Source organism: Melozone crissalis, unplaced genomic scaffold, assembly GCF_028551555.1.
Source record: "Melozone crissalis strain CALT ecotype California unplaced genomic scaffold, PUWL_Pcris_2 ptg000045l_1, whole genome shotgun sequence".
Lineage (NCBI taxonomy): Eukaryota > Metazoa > Chordata > Aves > Passeriformes > Passerellidae > Melozone > Melozone crissalis.
Genome location: NW_026535823.1, coordinates 13,868,354 through 13,887,499, shown reverse-complemented (window position 1 = coordinate 13,887,499; position 19,146 = coordinate 13,868,354). Strand labels below are relative to the sequence as shown.

At 37.1% G+C, this 19,146-nt stretch overlaps 1 protein-coding gene across 2 annotated transcripts in view; it reads right to left on the bottom strand.

The window, feature by feature from the left end:
• Positions 1-19,146, bottom strand: part of COL11A1 (collagen type XI alpha 1 chain) — a 124,599-nt gene that overhangs the window by 55,074 nt on the left and 50,379 nt on the right. For both annotated transcript variants that reach the window (XM_054286325.1, XM_054286326.1), the window contains 16 exons: positions 18,120-18,203; positions 17,897-17,953; positions 15,462-15,515; positions 13,984-14,037; positions 13,822-13,875; positions 13,193-13,246; positions 10,138-10,191; positions 9,980-10,024; positions 8,584-8,637; positions 8,451-8,495; positions 7,965-8,018; positions 7,456-7,500; positions 6,280-6,333; positions 4,152-4,196; positions 2,508-2,561; positions 2,383-2,427 (listed from right to left, as the gene is read on the bottom strand). In XM_054286325.1, coding sequence (XP_054142300.1) covers positions 2,383-2,427; positions 2,508-2,561; positions 4,152-4,196; positions 6,280-6,333; positions 7,456-7,500; positions 7,965-8,018; positions 8,451-8,495; positions 8,584-8,637; positions 9,980-10,024; positions 10,138-10,191; positions 13,193-13,246; positions 13,822-13,875; positions 13,984-14,037; positions 15,462-15,515; positions 17,897-17,953; positions 18,120-18,203 — 852 coding nt within the window. The remainder of the gene's footprint in view (positions 1-2,382; positions 2,428-2,507; positions 2,562-4,151; positions 4,197-6,279; positions 6,334-7,455; positions 7,501-7,964; positions 8,019-8,450; positions 8,496-8,583; positions 8,638-9,979; positions 10,025-10,137; positions 10,192-13,192; positions 13,247-13,821; positions 13,876-13,983; positions 14,038-15,461; positions 15,516-17,896; positions 17,954-18,119; positions 18,204-19,146) is intronic.

Below are 19,146 nucleotides of genomic sequence, written 5' to 3'. Positions count from 1 at the left end.
TAAAACCAGGAGAGAGTGACAATGTGCACATGCGAAATTATTGAAGAAAAAAAATAAAATATAAAGAAGCAAGAAATCTTTGTATTTAATCCTCATGTTCAAAAAGAACATGAGGATTATGCTTTTTGCATTCCCAGGCCCACGAAATTTTATCTTTGCACTGATCACCAAGTGAGATGGATTTCAGGGCTAAAGCCCTTTTGAATTTAGAAGTAGTTGTAGAGTATGCAACAATAACCCATAAAAGGGTGATAGAAGTAGATCAGGTAGTGGTAAACAACTCAAAATAGGCAAAGAGGCATCAAAAGTAAAAAACAAAAAAAACACCAAACAAACAAACAAAAAAAGAACCCCAAAAAACCCCAAACAAACTAAAACAAAACAAACCCTTCCAAAAAACCCACAAAAAAACCCAACCAACCAACCAACCAAAACCAACCAAACAAACAAAAAAATAAACCCAAAACAAATCTAACAAGTAAATACTGTTTTTCAATAAAATGTGTTAATGCAAAAAAAACCCAAAAGAGGTGACACTATAATTAATTGAAAAAAAATATACTAAAAACCAGTCTAAAAGCAGTTGTGCCATGCTTTCTGTATGATGAAACAAAGTTTTATGTGATCATCTTATATTTCCTAAATATAAATTTAAAGGTGGCTTTTCTTAATATTAGAAAGAAATGAAAAAGGCAGTGGGAGGAATACATCAAAAAAGCTTCAGTTGTAAAAGTTGCTTGGTTCTGGCCAGTAATAATTACATGAGAACCCTTAGCAAGGACTGACCACGTGCCAGCTACTGACCAAATGGCTGCCAAATGAGCTGAAATTCTTCTTCAGCTTTCACAGTGAGGTTCCTGCTATTGAGATCTACAAGAACTGACTTTATTCTGTGTAGGAGGAGAGAGCTGAATAACAGAATTTTTTGCTGGTAACAAAAGATAAAATACCTTAAGAGTTCTAGTCTCATTTACTGGTCAGTACAGAGATAGGCCTCCTCTGATATCTCTGGATAATCATTCCAGATCTATGGGAGCTTCCCTGAATGATAAGGTTATTTATTTTGTTCTCTTGCACTGCTCTCCCCCATGCAATGCAGCTGAACAATTTCAGTACAAAAAGGCCTGTGAACACACATCTAAAACACTAAGAGAGCAAAGGATTAAAACAGCTTTGTGTGACCTTTGGAGGTATTTGGTAGAATTCACTGTCTTACTGCAACTGTGAGATCAGTTTTAGGAACACAGAAGCATTGCAGACATTGCACTAATCAGTATTCATTGATAGACACAGATATATATACACACATCTATGAACTGTATTTATACATAAGTCCTGTATTTTGTCCAAGCAGGATATTAATCATCCAATAAAGCACAAGACAAATCTGGGGTTTTGAACTGTCCAGTCTCCATGGATGCTAAACACACACTTTTTCAGCTTAGATTTAATGAGCAACTCTAAAATGAGCATGCAACCTAGACAAACTGTGGTTTAGGAAGGCTTGAAAATGTACAGCAGCTCTTGGCATCTGAGTCAAGTTCTGAATCCAGGCTTTTTGGCAAGACGGAGTCTTCTGCTTTAGAAACATCTATAAATATCTGTAGACCATGCATCTATCTATATATAGATATATATATACTAGCCAGCAGAGCCACAGGAGTGGATTTGCCTGTGTGTTCAGGAGGAGTATGACTGATGGAGTCTGTTGTGTGTCTCTTATTTTGAGTGCTGAAGGAAGCGTGACTGTAAACCAACACTGGCTGTGGTTTCAGCCACCACAGACTATCAGGAGTCAGCCCAGACCACAGTGGTTGGTGTTTGCTCTAAGAAGAGCTTTACACACAGAATTAATGGCATCAGGGGAAATAAGAGCTTTCTTCACATTCATATACATGGATTGGACTGGGGCTGTCCATCACTTCAGCAAAGCCAAAGATCTGGGAGAAAATACCTTGATCCTAGAAATCCATTGACCAATGTACATAAAAAAATACAGATCTATTTTATGGCTCTATCAAAACAGATAAAAACAGTATTGTCACCACAAATCTCTCTGATGCACAAGCCTCTCAATATCCACTACAGTATCTACTAATAAGGGAGGGGATGTCTAATTCTCTACTCAAGGCCACTTTAGAGAGAAGTTACCTACACACGCGCAAAGAGGATTGAAAACCATTCTAATAAACGAAAGTTTTATATTCACTTTGTACCAGTGTAAACAACCATGAAGGTCACTGATTTAGGCACTGGGCTTGGTATGCCTTTAGGGAAAGGCAAAAATAAACTCACTGCTGCAAGATAAAGCACACTGCAGTGAAGGAGACAGAAGAGGCTGCAGTGTAAAAAGGGAAAAGAATTAACTGCAGTCAGATTTACCTTTTCACCTTTGGATCCCTTGAGCCCACGTACACCATCAGCACCCTAAAGGAAGAATATAAATAATTACCCACATGCATATATTCAAAAGGTGCGAGAGGAGGAATCCAATAATTAAATCTTACCTTTACACCACGAGGACCTGGATATCCAATTGGACCCTGAGGACCTGGAGGCCCCTAAAATACATTAAAGCAAAGAACATTTGTTTGTACAGTTTTTGGTTAGCAAGCAGTTCTCTTCAGAATCTAATCCTTATTCTTTCAGTATAATGTATGAGACAGCAAAATAACACTGGGCTGCCTGCCACTAAGAAAAGTCAAGGCATTAAAAAGCACCATTCAATGTCACTATAAACTATTAATAGAATTGTGAACTAATTGTGAACTTGGATTTAACTTGTATATTTGGGAAGCATCTATCCATAATATAAATTATCTGAAACAATAGAAATTGTAAAAAGGAACAAACAATCAGAAAAATAAATATGCCATTTAGAAACCAGTGGTGTTCTATTGGAGAAAATTTATAGGCTAATTATGATGATATCACAAGTCACAAATAGAGATCAAAATAATGGGAATAACAAAAAATCATGGTCTTAAAAAAATGAACAAAAATGACATTCCAAGTCTGGAAGCTAAAAGGCTCATGGTGCTACCAATACTGACTGGTGCCTGGATTCTTTTAGTCACATTTTGCTGAGCATTTTAATGATGTTCAGCTTGGATCTATGCATCTGATGGCAGGGCCTAGAGAAACTGAGTTCTGTGAAGTGTGGAAGCCAGGAAGCCTGGAAACATGAACCTCTGAGCTGCTCTGCTGATTCTCCCATGTCTGAGATGGACAGATAACAAAGTCTGTTACTAATGGGGACATTGATGGGGTCTTTGTCCTCTCTCCAATGTGCCTTTTCACAAAACCTTTGGACTGTTAACATCTCTGAGAAACTGAACTTTCTGTCAAATTTGGTTGAAATGGATCAGTAAATTCAAAAGACATAAGAACTGGCAGATGGCAACAGGCCTGGACTTGCAAAACATAAATGCTGCGTGTAAGTTTTATCTTTTTAAGAAACCAAGATAAAATTTACATATCTTTTACAGATAACAACACTATGGACAAATATAATACGCTGATGTCAGTGGTGCTGCACTTTCTGAAATGTCCTTTTAATTCACTCATCCTGTCATCCAGGATACAACCTTTTAGTATTGCCCCTAAAAACTGAAACTGAATTCAAGTCCTATAAAGGGTGCTATTCTGGAAAAATAAGGGTCAATACTGAGTAAGCAGAACACTTTTTGGAGCTCTACGGCCTTTCAGGGCTTCACAAGATTGAAAAAAATAATTTACACTGACATTGAGTTGAAGATGACCTAAAAAATGCATGGTCTCTGCATGTAGTTTTATACCTTCAAAAAAAGCAAGTTCTGAAGAATTTTTGTGAGTACTCCATACAATAGAATTGAAAACTCAAAATATCTGCAAATTGTTTGTATGAAATGTGTGCAACTTTTCATTGCCACTCCATAAACTCCAAGATGAGGTTTACTTTAAAAGAATAATTTTTATATAATTTACAATCTCTAATTTTTTTAATGTATGTTTATCAGTGAAAAGATGCTTTGAATGTGTCATGAGTTGTCTATTGTCTTCTTAAATAGTTCTTGTAAGCAACAAATGTGACAAATGTGTCATAAAGATGAAAAACTATCAAAAGTTTTCTTGTAATCTATGTAAATAAATGGAAAGGTTTTCAAACTCACCAATGCACCTTTATCTCCAGACTGACCCTCTTTGCCAGGATGGCCCTGTTTTGAGAGAAATGTATCTGATTTGAAAAGCAATTTTTTAAGGAGTGACATTTTATTATAAAAACACAATTATTTAAACTTTTGAATTTCAGGTCATTAATCACATTTCTTTTATATTAAAACAGACACACAAAATTTTAAGGCAAGGTTTTACTTTCAACACCAATATAATTTACATAACAAAAGAAACACTGGACAATATTTACATTCATGTCCATATTTTCAGGAATATGCTGAGCAGTTCTTCTGTTTAATTAATATTTCAGCAGTTAGAGGCTTTTAATGTGAGAGACTCTCACCTTTGATTTTGAAAAATAGGTGATTTATTTTGCAGCATGAAGACATTCCTAAAAATATTTTTTAAACTATAGAATTTATCAAAAGATTCAATAGAAGGCTGATTTAGTTTCAACATTCTATGTTTTTGTTCTAAACGGTGACTTGCTTTTGAAATAAAATAAATTTACATTTTAGACTTTGCTTTATATCACTGACATTAATACTACAGCACTCAAAACACTAGCCAATCCACTGTTTCCCTTTCTTACAAAATTTGCACTTAAATTGCAAAATTTAAAAGCAATTTAATGAAACTGAAGATTTGCAGATAATTATGACTCCTCTGCAGGAGGGCATGGAGCTGTGAGGAGACACAGCTGGAACACTGCTCCAAATTGACCAGGGAAATATTCCATACCATATGATGTCATACTCAGTAATAAAAGCTCAGGGAAAGGAGGAGGAAGGAGGACATTCATAACTAACTTCCCAGCAAGTGGCTGGCTATCTGCCTGCAGATTGGCAGCAGTGAATCAATCCCTTAATTTACTTTGCTTGTGTGCATAGCTTTGTTCCACTTATTAAGCTGCTGTTACCTCAGTCCAGGAGCTTTCTTGCTTTTTCCCTTGTGATTCTGTGCCCTCCCCTGCTGTGGGAGGAGTGGGCCCGTGAGTAGGTGGGTATTTGGCTGCTGACTGGGATCACCCCACCACAGCAGGGGTCTGTGTCAGGCACACACCTGTGCTGACACCTGATTATCTCTTACGGCATTTCCCCCCTGCTTTGAAGGTTTAACAAGATGCAGATGACAAATAATGCTTGTGTTTGGAAATTAACATTGGTTCCAGTATACAGGAAAGGATAAGGGGAAACATTCAAATGTTTAGACAATTATTCAAGATGCAGACACTCAGCTGGACAATCATGGTACCACTAAATTGGTACTTTGGCAGGTAAAAGGCTAGACTGTGAGAGCCCTGGGAACAGTTCTATATTTGAAATATATTTGCAGTGACCTTGTTAAACCTTGCAAAAAGTCAGGTTTAGGAAATGCAGATTTCACCTAAAAGAAAAATTGTAAGGGACAATTGCACAGGGAGGATAGTCAAGGTCTTAGAAATAACATTGTCTAAAGGTTCCAAGTGGTATAAAAAAGTATGGTTTTGCTGCAAGAAAACAAGTGTATGGGCAGGCCATTATGGCAAATGATTCCATTTAAGCTGAATGCTTAAGATATGCTGCTCAAGTGGTTTCACTCTGTTCATGTGAGTGATTGCAGCCTCACAGTGAAGCTGAATTTTTTGTCAATCACAAAGCTTGGCTCAGGTATGTCCTAGTCCAGACAATGCAAGAAGCACCTTAAGCACATAATATGCACCTTAAGCCAGGAAGCTGAGAAAGATGCAGTCTGTTCCATGTTTCCTCAGAGAACAAGTGGTGAACATTTTCACAGGTGATTTGCTCTGCCAGACTGACATGGTAGGATACAGTGGAACAGTATTTGGCCCTTTGTGTATTAGTAGATTATTTACACATCCCTGAAGATGTTGCAGAGGCATTTCAACATCTGGGCCCACATTTTAAAAGCCCACAGATGTTTTCAGCAGCTGCTTCAAAAATGCAATTATTTTAGTTTTAACAGCTCAAATGATATAGGGATTTTAGATGGATTTTATAATGCTTTTGCCAACTAGGACTACCATTGCTTTTCCCCTCCATTTTGTTTCTGTAAAACAGGTATCCAGAAGTCACTTAGTAAAAGTAGTTAATCATTGAAAGGATTAAATATTTCTTTACTTACAGGAGGCCCATCAGTACCAGGAAGACCAGGAAGGCCAGGCTTGCCTTGTGGCCCCTAAACGCAGTAACAGACACACATTTTAAAAACAGTAGCAAACAGGCCCAACACATGTGACCCTAAGAGCCAGGACATAAAATGCAGTCATACCTAAGTCCCTTGATATGGATATCAGGCATATGACAGAAATAAAACTAAAGCCAGAATGACACTTCCATACCATATGTAAGTAAGGCCAGTTCTTACAATTTTTAGCCTACAAAAATGATCCATAATTTTCAATGTGATGCTTGCCTGAGAGCAGGCTTCAGGAATTACCCTATGAACACACATGACAGAGGTGGGGAAGAGTTCTCCAGTGTACAAAATTAAGTACTAATTAGAATTTCAGGAATAAAAGGATTCATCAATTAAAGTTATCAACAAGTTCAAGAGGCAAAGAGTGCAGGGTACAGAACTCCAGTGCTCATAGCCGAAAGGCCTGGAATGTCTTTGTGAAAGCCTAGGAAATGCAGATATCATGGGACTTTCCATTTTGCTAGAATAGTACTAAAACACACTGACAGGGAAAAAGTATTAATTTCTCCAAAAGAATAGAGCAAAGAGTGAAAAGAAGAAAAATCAAAGAATGAATTGAGCAGGAATTCAGCAAAAAGGGGAGAATAATAAAATTAGCATAACATTCAGTAGTGACGTGTTTCAAATTAATAGAAGACAGTTTTCAAGCCACAAGAACATGTGCAAACAGATGAGGAAAAAGCCACCAAAGGACACTACGGTATGCCAATTACACTGCAGAGTTATGTCATAATATAATCCTTGAAAAAAGAACAGAATTAGATTTGAATAGGTAAAACTTTGTTATAAAAAAGAGATTAAGAAAAATACTTTTTGCAGCTTGCTGGGAAATTAAGTAACATCCAAGTACAAATTGTTTAATAGTGTAGATGGGAAGGTAATAACACAAAATTAATCCAAAATAAAGGGAGGAAGTTATGCTTGTGAAAAAGAATATATGAGAGGAAAGTCATTGGGTATTAATTGGTTATTAATGTATTGATGATTTCAGGAAGATCTAATATTTAAATTTAGATTACTATTCCATAAAAGACAGCAAAGCTGATAAACAAGGCTGTGGCACAGAACTGACTGAAGTAAGAAAATAATGCTGTAACTTACTTTTTCACCAGGAGGCCCGATAGGACCTTGAGGACCAGGAAGCCCCTGTTAGAAAGAAACCAGTGTGAGAAACCAGGGAGAACAACGTACATACATTCACCCTACTAGAGGTCCCTCATTAATCTGTTTCAACACACAGGCAAATATAAGTGGCTTTTTTTCCCCCTTACAAGTTAGGTCAGGAGTTTTGTGCGAGTCTTTTGCACAAGCCACTCTTCTGGCAGTAGGTCTGTAACAAGATCCTATTCAGAACCCTCCTCCAGGTGTGGCCATTCCTGCTGCATTCCAGGAACACTGAATGAGTCATTTTTCTCCTGAATGAAAAATCTCTCTGAAAACTTACTTGAAAACTCTGCTTGCACTGCCCTCAGCACATTTGCAGCATTATTTATAAAATCCTTGAAGCTTTATCGGTTTTGCACATGAAAAGCTAACCTTTTGGTAATTTCCATTTATTAAACATTTGCTGCACATAACATCGTATTTCTTGAGAGTTCTTTTACACTTACTTGTGGGCCTGGAATTCCTTGCTGACCAGGAGGTCCTGGTTCCCCTTGAGGACCCTATCATGCAAAAAAATAGAAGGGCATTAGGTTTGCATTTCTGCACTACAGATCTTCATTGTCAGGACTAAAAGGAGTACAAACTCATCTTTGTTCCTTCCTCTTTAAAGTCCACCAGCAACTTTCTCTCCAGTATGAAATTTTTTCATGTTAATGAATATCATGACCTTTTCTTTAACAGAGAATAACAGCCCACACATAGGACCTGGGCACTGGAGTCCATAGTGCTAAAGGAGTCGGAGAGAAAGCATGGTCAGTGCTTTTGGCTGAAAACTAAGTAACAGAAACCTTGCCTTTTCCATATAAAATCATAATGAATCCAAATAGTTGACATAAAAGTTTAATTAAATGGAAGGGATGGCATAGTTGCTGGGATGAGAGAATGAGGAAAGCATTCTTAGAATCTTTCTAATTCCCAGTTTACTTACTCACCATGTTTCCCTTTGGGCCTGAAGGTCCATCAATACCTGCAATGCCCTACAACAAACAATATAACAAGAGCAATTTTCAGTGGACTTCCTTTTTTCCTTCTGGAAACTGGAAATGCTCGGCAGCTCATACGTACAGGTTGTCCAGGGGGCCCAGGTGTTCCTCTGGGGCCCAGTAATCCCCGTGGACCCTGCAAGAGAAGAAACCCTTATTGACACTTGCATGATTTTTTCTGAACAGAAATGACTGTAAGCAGGACTGGCTGAGGACTGGAATAAGGAGTAGCAAGGATGAAGGGAAGGCAACATGGGTGTTTTAGGAAGAAAGAAAAGAAGAATGGGAAAAATTTACTGAGAATAGATTTTCCTCAAGGACACTGTATTTCTTAACGGGATGTCAGTGGAAGGGCAACCTTTGATTTAGCCTCTGTATGGTCAATTCAGAGAAAGGTGGGAGATTGATATTCATATTTCCTGCTGTAGAACATTGGCACAGCAGCTTCCGCTAAAATTTTAGCTGTGTCTTGGCCTGAAGGTCTGACCTGAACAGCAACATACATATTTGTATTCCTTTCTTTTGAAAACGTGATGGTGTGTCATACTCTATACTACTATTCTAATTACAAAATGATGGTTTTTATCTGTAGTAAGGAAAAGTAATTAAAAATTGCTAGTAATTTTATTACAATAAATACATGACATTCTGGAAACAAAAATTAGATTTTTTGCTCTTATTCCTAAAAAAATTCACAAAAGACCAATGGCTATTCTCATCAATAAGGTGAACAAGATTTTGGTCTATAACATAATCTTTTCATTCTATACTATGCCAATGAGTACTAGTTTTCATGATTGTGCCATCATTCATGTTCTGCTGCTAAAGTAGGCAGAACTGAATCTCCAGTCTACTCGTGTATGACATAGTCACAAATCACTGACACTGACTGTAGCAAGGGGTTTGTACTTTGTGAGTAGGCAGCAATAGATCAGACATTTAGGGAAAAATTCCCCTTCTGAGGCTTGATTTCTTGCCTGCAATGCAGAACTCTCTTCTGCAGTGACAGCACCTGCAGAATTCCAACTGAGAGGGGTGGAAATTCTGTATGTGAAACAAGTGTAAAATACACAATGCAGCACAGTAGCGTGAAATAAGAGGAGAATCCAGGCCTTCCTTTCTAGTAAGTAGAAATTTAGGCAACACTTCAGAAGTAGCAAGGGCTTGGCTGTATTCTGATGTATCAAGGACAGCAGTTACTGATTTTACACAATTGGATAAGAAATAGCATTTGTGATTCTGGAAGTTGTATATACTTAGCTGGATATATCCTTGACTTAATTCTAATCCTGTAAGCAGTGTTTCAACCCTAAACCAAACATTCCATTTGTTTGCTTTTCAGGCAGAAACAGTATTCTCTAAATGCAAACATGTGAAAGAATTTTTATACCTGCAATTCAGAATAGTTCAATAGATTGAAAAAATATCTGAATGTGACTTTTGTAACAGAAGCAGAAGAATAAGAAAGAATTGCTTACAGCTTCACCTGGGAGACCTCTTGGTCCAACTTCCCCATCTTCTCCCTGTTTTTGTGCAAAAGGAAACAAGTCTTAGGAAAAAAAAGCCCATTTATCATGACCTTATTCCCATTACATGAGGATTCACTCTAGATTTTCCTGTGTGAACAGCAACTTACTCTTGACCCATCTTCACCAGGTAAGCCAGGAGGTCCCTGTGGGCCACGGTCTCCCTGCAGGATAATGAAAGTCATTAAAATAACTGCTGCAAACTGTCTGCTGCTGGAAACAATAATGCATGGGAAGGGAAATGCAAACAAATATGTTAGCTGAAGTTTGATGTATCAAAACATGTCTTGACACAGTGATACAAATCTGTACATTTTAGTACTCAGTGAAATCTTTCATTACCTTAGTATAAGAACAGATGAGCATTTTTGAAACAATGAATAATTTGTGTGCGTACAATTTCGCTCTGTAACAAGAGTTGGACTTGGTGATGCTTGTGGGTCCCTTCCAATTTAGAATATACTGTGATTCTCTGATTCTGTGATTTTTGGCCCCAGAACACACACAAGCTACATCTACAAAAGGTAGTGTTTCTCACGTTTTCCTTTGTCTCATCACTACCTTCCCTCTCCCCTACACAATGTATTAATGCAGTAAAATAAGATGTGTACGTGGGGCAGAAGTTAAGAAACCAGCTGCAGGGCCCAGGAATATCCAGAGATTTACTAACCACCTTTCAGAACCACACACCCTGGCACCAGCTACTGAGAGCCTTGGGACTGGCTTGTCTGAGGCTTTGGAAGGCAGCCAGACTTCCACACTTCCCCTCAGAGGCTGGGGCTTTTCAAGTCTATATATGCAGAACCTCAGTGGATTCTGGACCATACTTTTAGGATTTATTTTTCTTTCCCAGTTCCTAAAGAGAACTAGTGTGCTGCAGAGCTCAAACATCACTGACTGACCTCCTTCTGGGCAGCAGGATTTGAGACTGTGACTTCCTTCTGGCATTGGACAACACCCAAGTATTCATGCTGTTTGCCTTAATTTTATCAGTGTCTCCAAGGAGCCTGACCACTGCTGGGGATTCTGGTAGGGATATATGGAGTCACTGTTCAGTGGCTCTGTTCTTTACACTTCCAAATTTTCCTAGGGAATTTTAGGTAACCCTCATATATCCAGAGCACATCCCCCAGTACTAGGGATATTAGGACTTTATTCTATTGCCTTTCTGTCCTCCCTCAGCATGCAAGAGAAAGTGAAATTTTATGAACAGCTCTCTAACACCTTCAAGATGAATTCATACACCAATTCATGTATTTTTCTGGGTTTCTGGGTTCTGCAACTACTCTATGCTATCTGCAGGTAGAGAATGTGTTTTTCTATATGTTAGATGACACTTCTGAAAGATGACATGAGAGGCATGGTCTTTTCTGGCTTCCAATTAATATCCAGGTGAAGACTGACTTAGGCTTTCAAATACAGAAATAGTTCAAATAGCCTTAAGGGCTACCTTTCTCACAGTCATGTGGTACTTAGATATAGATTAAGAGTGTGCATTCAGTGTCCTGGTATTGTCATTCAGTAAGAACAAAACTTCCTATCATCATCAGTGTTCAGTTTTTTAGCTCTTTTTCTTTCCTTCAAGTGTTGTCTTAGAGCCTGAATTTCTTTTTCTTTGGGCTATTTTAAAAGTATAAAGTGTCTTGCTTTTATACTGAAGAAGAGTTGTACATCTAGTAAATCTAAATAAGAAAAGTTCAAGGTCACAGATAATGAGGTTAAAAGAAATATGATTTCATGTGATGTGATCTGCTCTACACTAGAAGTCCAAGAATCTCATTCATTCAGTAACTTTTGTCTGAAAACTTGTCCTTGACAGAGACATTCAGTTTGCAACTCATATGTCCAATATAACTAATTCTAAAATCAGTCCTGAAACTTTACTCTAAATTTAGGTTTTTCAATGTTGATTCTTTTACAGATGAAATATAACTTCAACAAAAGTATTTAACTTGTGTTTATTATTGCTAGCCAAAGACACAGAGTCACAGGTCAAATTTCTGTTCATCCCTCCAAGTGCAGGTGGCAAGTGCTTAATGCTGAGCCCCCTCTGCTGTTGGCCTGCTGAGCATGCTGGGCTTCCATTATGGGGTGCACTGACTGCTTTACACTCCTTACCTAAACAGGAATGATGAAAGAGGAGTAAAAAAATCTTCATGACAGCAGACGTTCTTTATCCATTGCAAACAGAACTCAAAAGGGTATCCTTAGATGCTATTAAAAACAACTACATTAGGGTCTGGTAGCCAAAACTGCTGAGCTTTTCTAGGATGTACAACTGTGCTTACCCTCTGAAGGGTGAGGGGTGAGGGTGAGGTAATAATTCCTTGGTCACTGAGCTTTAGCACATTTGGAAATGGCTTTGCTGACATTCCCATTCACTCTTTCTTTCATGGTGTGCTGCGCTTACCAGGACAACAGTAAAGGAGTGACACTCAGCAGGGTGCTAGCACCTACATGAGGAGTATAATCTGAAGCAGAAATCCCTGGCTGTGAGTATATCTGCACTTTGTAGGGAAAGATGAAGTCTCATTCCACAGATTTGTTCCATAGACTTGTTCCAAAAGCAACAAGTACTTTAGTTGTTTTAAATATTACTAAAAATCTTCCTAATTTATCTGACTTGACTCTGACCTTTCTTAATCTGCAGTTGTTGGAATAAGCCCCACTAAACAATTCAGTTTGTAATTGAAATATTCATATCCATTTTTTTGAGCAAGCTTCTAAGCAACTTGAAATTTGGCATCCTCCTGGTACAGAAACTTCATGCTGATTTCCTTTGCCTATTACTCTTTAGAGCAATGACTTGAAGTCCAACAGGCAAATTCCTGAACTAAGAAAAATTAGAGCAAAATCTAGGTGAAGATTTGATCTAAATTATGAAAATATATTTAAACTACATATATATTTATATATATATTAAATATTTAATTAAAAATTTATATATATTTAAACTATATATATATTTAAACTATTGATTGATATTACTCAAAAGTTTCATGAGGAATACGTTGCCTGATAGTACAGCTATTATTTGTAGCGTGAAAAGCTGACATTCTGCTTTAACTTTTCCCTCAGTCCTTGGTGCTGTTCTTAATGAATAATGAATTATTTCTGGACTCAATTAGTTTGATGATGTATAAATGTACATATTTTTCTTCTTACCCGGTTACCTTTGTCACCAGGGAGGCCAGGAAGACCATCAAATCCTCTGTCACCCTTGGAAAGAAATCACAGCTTTAGTAAATGATTGTCAAATTGTCTGAATAAATAGTGGCTTCCCCCTGAAAGTTAGTTTCTACCCTTGGGTTGTAGGTACACTTTTGCTACTGAATGAAACACATGGGGCTGAGCATATAGATCAAACTCACTCAAAATTTGCCCCTACAAATTGTAGTAAGAGAAGATGCCACAGCTTTTTCACTGTGCTGTAGTTATGCCATTTATAAAAAGAATTTTCACATTGAAAGGATACACTTGATTCTAGCTGCACTTTGAAACTGAAAAACTGACTTTACTATTACTGATACTGTCTAACTAGAAACCAACTCAGAGAGAGAGAAATCATGCCCCAAGAACTCAAAGTCAGACTACTAGGAATTACCATTAATTACCATATTTTAAATGGATGATTCATTCTCAGCTCTTGCATCTGACCCAGCTATCTGAAACCTCAGTATTTTCACTTGAGAGAAGAGTTTTGGGTTGGCCTGGATGAAACTGTGGTACCTCCATAAAATCTGTTTAGCCCATTCCAAGACTGAAGTAAAACCAGAGGTCTCATTATTATTTACCTTTGCACCAGGTTCTCCTGGCATTCCTCTGGCACCATCAGCTCCAGGACGTCCCTGAAAAACCCAAAGAGGCAAACATTTGAAAATGCAATGGAATAAATTAATATTTAAAAACACTTAAACAAAAACTATTTACCCAGAACTGATCTATGTGCTACCTACCCTTTTGCCAGCTTTTCCACTTGGACCAGGGGCACCTTGGACACCACGAGGACCCTGGGTTTAAAGAGGGTAATATTTAGCATTCCGTTAATGTCAGCAAAGCACTAGTAAAAAACCTCACCTCAAGAACAAGGTAAGGTTTTTTCTACACAAAGCTGCATTTTTTTCCCTAGGAGATGGATTCTGGTTCCTGGATTCCCATTAGTTTTAAAACTACATGGGCATCCAAACTGGCCTTAGCATTATGAATTTTAACACCAATTTCCGTGAGATGGCGCTATACATGACATAAGTTACCATGTAAGTTTCTTACAGTCTTTTCATGGCTTTAAAGATCTCAGTCCTGTAGTTTGAAAAACCATCTTCCTCTCATGCCAAAATTATTTTATTATAATTACATTATAATTATTTAGTGAAAACTATAGAGTAGAGTACTTATTTCAGATATTTACACAAACATGAGTTGTGTTAGTAAAGAGCTCACGTGCTGCCTTAGCTTTACACAACATGGGTTTAACTAGAGAGGGACCAAATTATCCCAGACTGAAAAACATTTCACTTTCCAAACACACATAACTTTCACTGACGACTGTATGGGTGTAACTGTGGAAATTTTCTCTCCCTCATCCAAATGCATTTTCAGGTGAAAAAAAGCAATGGTGAGAACAAGCCATTCACAAATATTGTGTAGGAAAAGAAAAAAACCATTAAAAATATAACTAAGCAAACTGAAAGACTGTACAACTGTTCAGAATGCTTTTTATTTGTTTTTTTAATTTATTTTATGTTTCTACTCCAAGTGTCCATGTGCAGTTTTAAGACAGTCACTTAGTAATGCATCAAATCCATGATACTACTTGAGATCTGGCAAAATCATGGTTTGGGATACTTATTTTATAATTTCTTTCACAATCTCCTTACTGATTTTAGGTTTAAACTGAAAGAATTCCATGTGCTTCAGTAGTCTTTGACATCACTGTGGAGAATTTTATGCAATAGTAGACTGAGAAGCAAAACATGCATTGATTTGTAAAGATTCATTCTTGCTATGTCACATCTACAGTGAAAACATCCTGTTTAATTACCAACCAAATTCAACCTCCCTCACCTTTTGAGATCTGATAAGTTCAGAGACCAAGGTCATCCAGTTGCAGACTAACATATCATTATTGAACTGAGACAAGAGCCTGAAGTGACAATATTAAAACAGCTTTTCAACTGATGACACTCTACATGTGATAATAATCTTTGTCACACAAAGATTGTTACTTTCATATTTCAGAGTGAACAATAAAGCTATTGATTTTAACTACAATTTTAATATTGATCACGCTATTGAAATTATAAGATAGTATCATGAAGGATATTTTTCTTCAATTGCATGCAGGAAGATAATGCAGGATTGATTTCTTCTAATTGATATGAATAAATTTGCTTAAATATAAAACATGCTCAAACATAATGGAACATTATTGTACCTGGGGTCCTGGTTCACCACTTTCACCTTTAGCACCTGCTGCTCCAGGTCCACCCTTGATGAAAAAAAACCAACATATATTGATTAAGTGTACAAAAGCCTCTTTAAATTAATAAGTTCCTTTCTATTTCCATATGTGAATTACAGGGAGAAATAACAAATAATCCTCTATTCATCAGGAGGTGTGAATTCATCATCGGTATCTAGATATTTATCTACCTTGATTTATCATTGCATAAACACTTGGCAGACCAAATATTTCTCTTACCAGAGAAAACTCCCATGGACTTAAATGCAAAATGTAACCCTTTGTTTTATATTAGTATTTGAGAGCTAATTATGAGCAGAGTAAGAACATAAGTAGGGCAATCAGCAGTGCATCCATTGTAGGGAATAAGAGCTGAAAGCCACCTCTTTTTACCTTTATTTCTATGTTGTACAGAAAAAAACAGTCTGAGAGTTCAATCCAAAGATCACTGTAGTCAATGAAAAATACCCTGTCTAATCTTGTCATAAACTTCAGTGATGTTTTAATCAAGTCCTTTGTGCACCTGGCCCTGAAGAAGTGGAGAATCTATATAACTACGTCTCCTTGTTATTAGGAAATGAAGACATAGATTTTAAGAGTACACTTTAATCATAAACAGGCCAAGACCAGGTATTCATTTATACTGTACATGAAATCAGGGGCAGAACTAGTGAAAGCAAGTTAGATATCTCACAAAACCAGACAAAATAAACCAAAAAATCCTGGCATGCACACATAGAATACAGTCTTAGAGAAAGAAGATATGGGAGTTTTTTACTATGCACAAAAGAGTAGTTGCATTTTTGATCATTGAAACAGGTTGTGACTTAAAGTATGTATTTAATACGAAACAAATGTTGCAGACCTTTGAAAACTGATAATCCTTCTACGTTAACATTGGAAGAAGGAAGTTATCTAATGGCTTGGCTTAGTGCTGAGTCTCACATCCTAGAGTGGAAAGATCCCCACTGACCTTGCAGGTATTAATTCAAGTCCTAAGCAAACTGGAAATCAGATCCCAAACTGGTACTGGCAGTGGAGAGAAGGGTTTTGGTAGATGGCAATTCCCTCTTGGGGTTTCTCTGATTAAAGCTCTGCTTTTAATATAATTGATTACATTTACTATCTGTAGGCAGACATTCATTTTCATGCTATGTTAACTGAGAATGTGAACACCAGACTCAAACAATGCTAGACTGGAGCTTTGACACTGCTATGTTTAAGATTTTTAGTAACGAATATGTTACTAATCTATCTTATTGGCTACTGATTAATTTAACAAAATAAAATGCATATAAAGCTCCAACTTTCTTAAAAGAAACTGGGTAGAAAGCCAATTTACAGACCAAGACACTTGCTTTTGAAGCTGTAGGAAAAAATATTTCTAGATCAAAGAGTTGGATTTCTAGAGCCTCCTGGTGGTTTAGAAGCAAAACAACTATTAATATTAATTTGATGAACTTTGCATACAGGAATTCATGAAAGCTTTTAAAATATAAAAGCATGAGTATGAAGACAGGTCATAGCTCTGCTAAAGGTATCCAACCCACTGTCAGTATCATACCAGCCTTTGCAAAGTCCTCCTTGCTTAGAGCAGCTCTAGAGTTTTGTCTGTACAGACTGAATGTTATCCTGCAGGTCTCTTGAACTAAATACATTGCTGGAAATAGTGTATGAATTTGTTATATGGACCAAATATATTTTACTCCTTTTAAGTAATGCATACCTAATTACGATGAATCAGGAGTCTGTGAGCCAGATTCTCTGCTTGGTAGCTACTATTTATTTTGGAAGAATTACTGTAGAAAAGAATTATTCTTGTACAGATCTGCTTAAAAATACAAGTGTACACACTCCATACAAATACTAAGATATTTTAACATCCACAGGGCCATTTCCAGATCATTAGATGTTAGAAGTTGAGTTAAATTCAGGGCTGAAATAAAGAAGTGTAATTCTTGTAGATACCTGTGGCTCTTAATTGTTCATAGGCATGCCTCTTACAAACTTTTCAGATTTAGCCTAAATATTGAGTAAAGGTGGTTCTGCAAACTCTTGCTTTAGTATCTCTTTCTGTAGAGTTTCTTATTTACTGCAACAAATTGAACTAATAGCATTACAGAGATGATTGAATGTAGAGGGATATTTATGTAAAGCTATTCACTAGTTTTGGAAGTCCAGCAGTGTGCTCTGTCTGAACACCACAAAACCTACAATAAAAACTTATTTAGTATTTAGGTTGCATCGCAGACCTTGAATAAGAATACAAGCTACAGCTTTAATTATATAACATTAATTTCAAATAAGTACAAAACAAGTACAACTAGAGAGGGGTAGGCAAGGCCAGAATGACACCCATGGCTACATCACCATGTTCTTTAATCTGTGCCCCTGTTTTGTCTACTTACCACAGGACCTGGTCTTCCAGTGAGTCCCATAGGACCAGGTGGACCTCTCATAGCAATCTGAGAAGACAAACAAACAGAACACCTGGTGTCAAGAAAAAGCTGCCAGCCAGCATACATATTCTACACTAACAGAGTTTTAGAATGTGTTAGCAAATACCCGCCATCTTTGACTTCACATCCTGCAGGATATAAAACAAATTAGGTTTTGGCTCCTTGTGCTTACCCTAGCTTGCTGAAGAATAGCTTGTGCTTGAGCTTCCTGAGCTGAGATTGTTGGGCCCTTCTCACCATCTCCACCAAAGCGGAACTGGAAGTACCAAAACAAGAAAAGGATTTAGGACTCATCAAATCTAAATCATACTTCTTACTTGCTGCAATGATGCAAACTGCTTCAAAGTCACAAGGTCACAGTCTTTAGTTCATTCTACTAACTTCAGAAGGTGGCTGCATGGAGGCCATTGCATCCAACATGAGTATGAAGTCATTGGTAATAGCAACTGAAGTCTAAATTTAATCCCTTATGAGCAAATATTTTCCTGATTTAATAGTATTTTGGTTTCTGTTTGTTTGTTTGCTTGTGTATTTATAAAAGAGGCCAAAATAGACTTTTACTTGTCTTTAAAATTTCAATAAAAATATATACCAAAATTAATTAATTCTCTATACATTGGTAGCTACTCACATTAAAAATGTAATTTAATTTAAGGCAGCTGCAAATGTGAAAAATGTTTGGTATCTAGAATAAAACAGTTTTGTGTAATTTCTGAAAATTTTAAAATAAATTACAGAATAAAAATCTTAAGTGCTCATTCCTTTGCTCCTGCACTGTTACTGCTAATGAAACTGCTGGCAGAAGCTTTGCAATGTTGCAGAAATGCTAGGCTGCAGCAAGAAGCTCAGCTTTCCAAAGGTATGGCATACACTGGGTATCAGGGCCATGAATTTTGCACTGCCCACAACAGTTTGCCCAGTTTGCCTATGACCAGAGTTGACACAGTTTTTTTTCTCCCATAGACACATTTAGGAATAATTAATTCCAAGCACACCGTGATTTTTGTACCCCAGTGCTGCAAGATACTTTAACAGCTTTGGGCTTGTTCCTCCACCTGCTAAAACAGATGGTGTTTTGCTTTGACTCCAGTGGGAGTAGAGTTGGCTATGTGCATATATTTCCATTCAAAGGATGCACTGACTCTTCAAAGAGGACACTGAGGTCCGATTTGAAGCATGGAATATATAAAAATCTACAT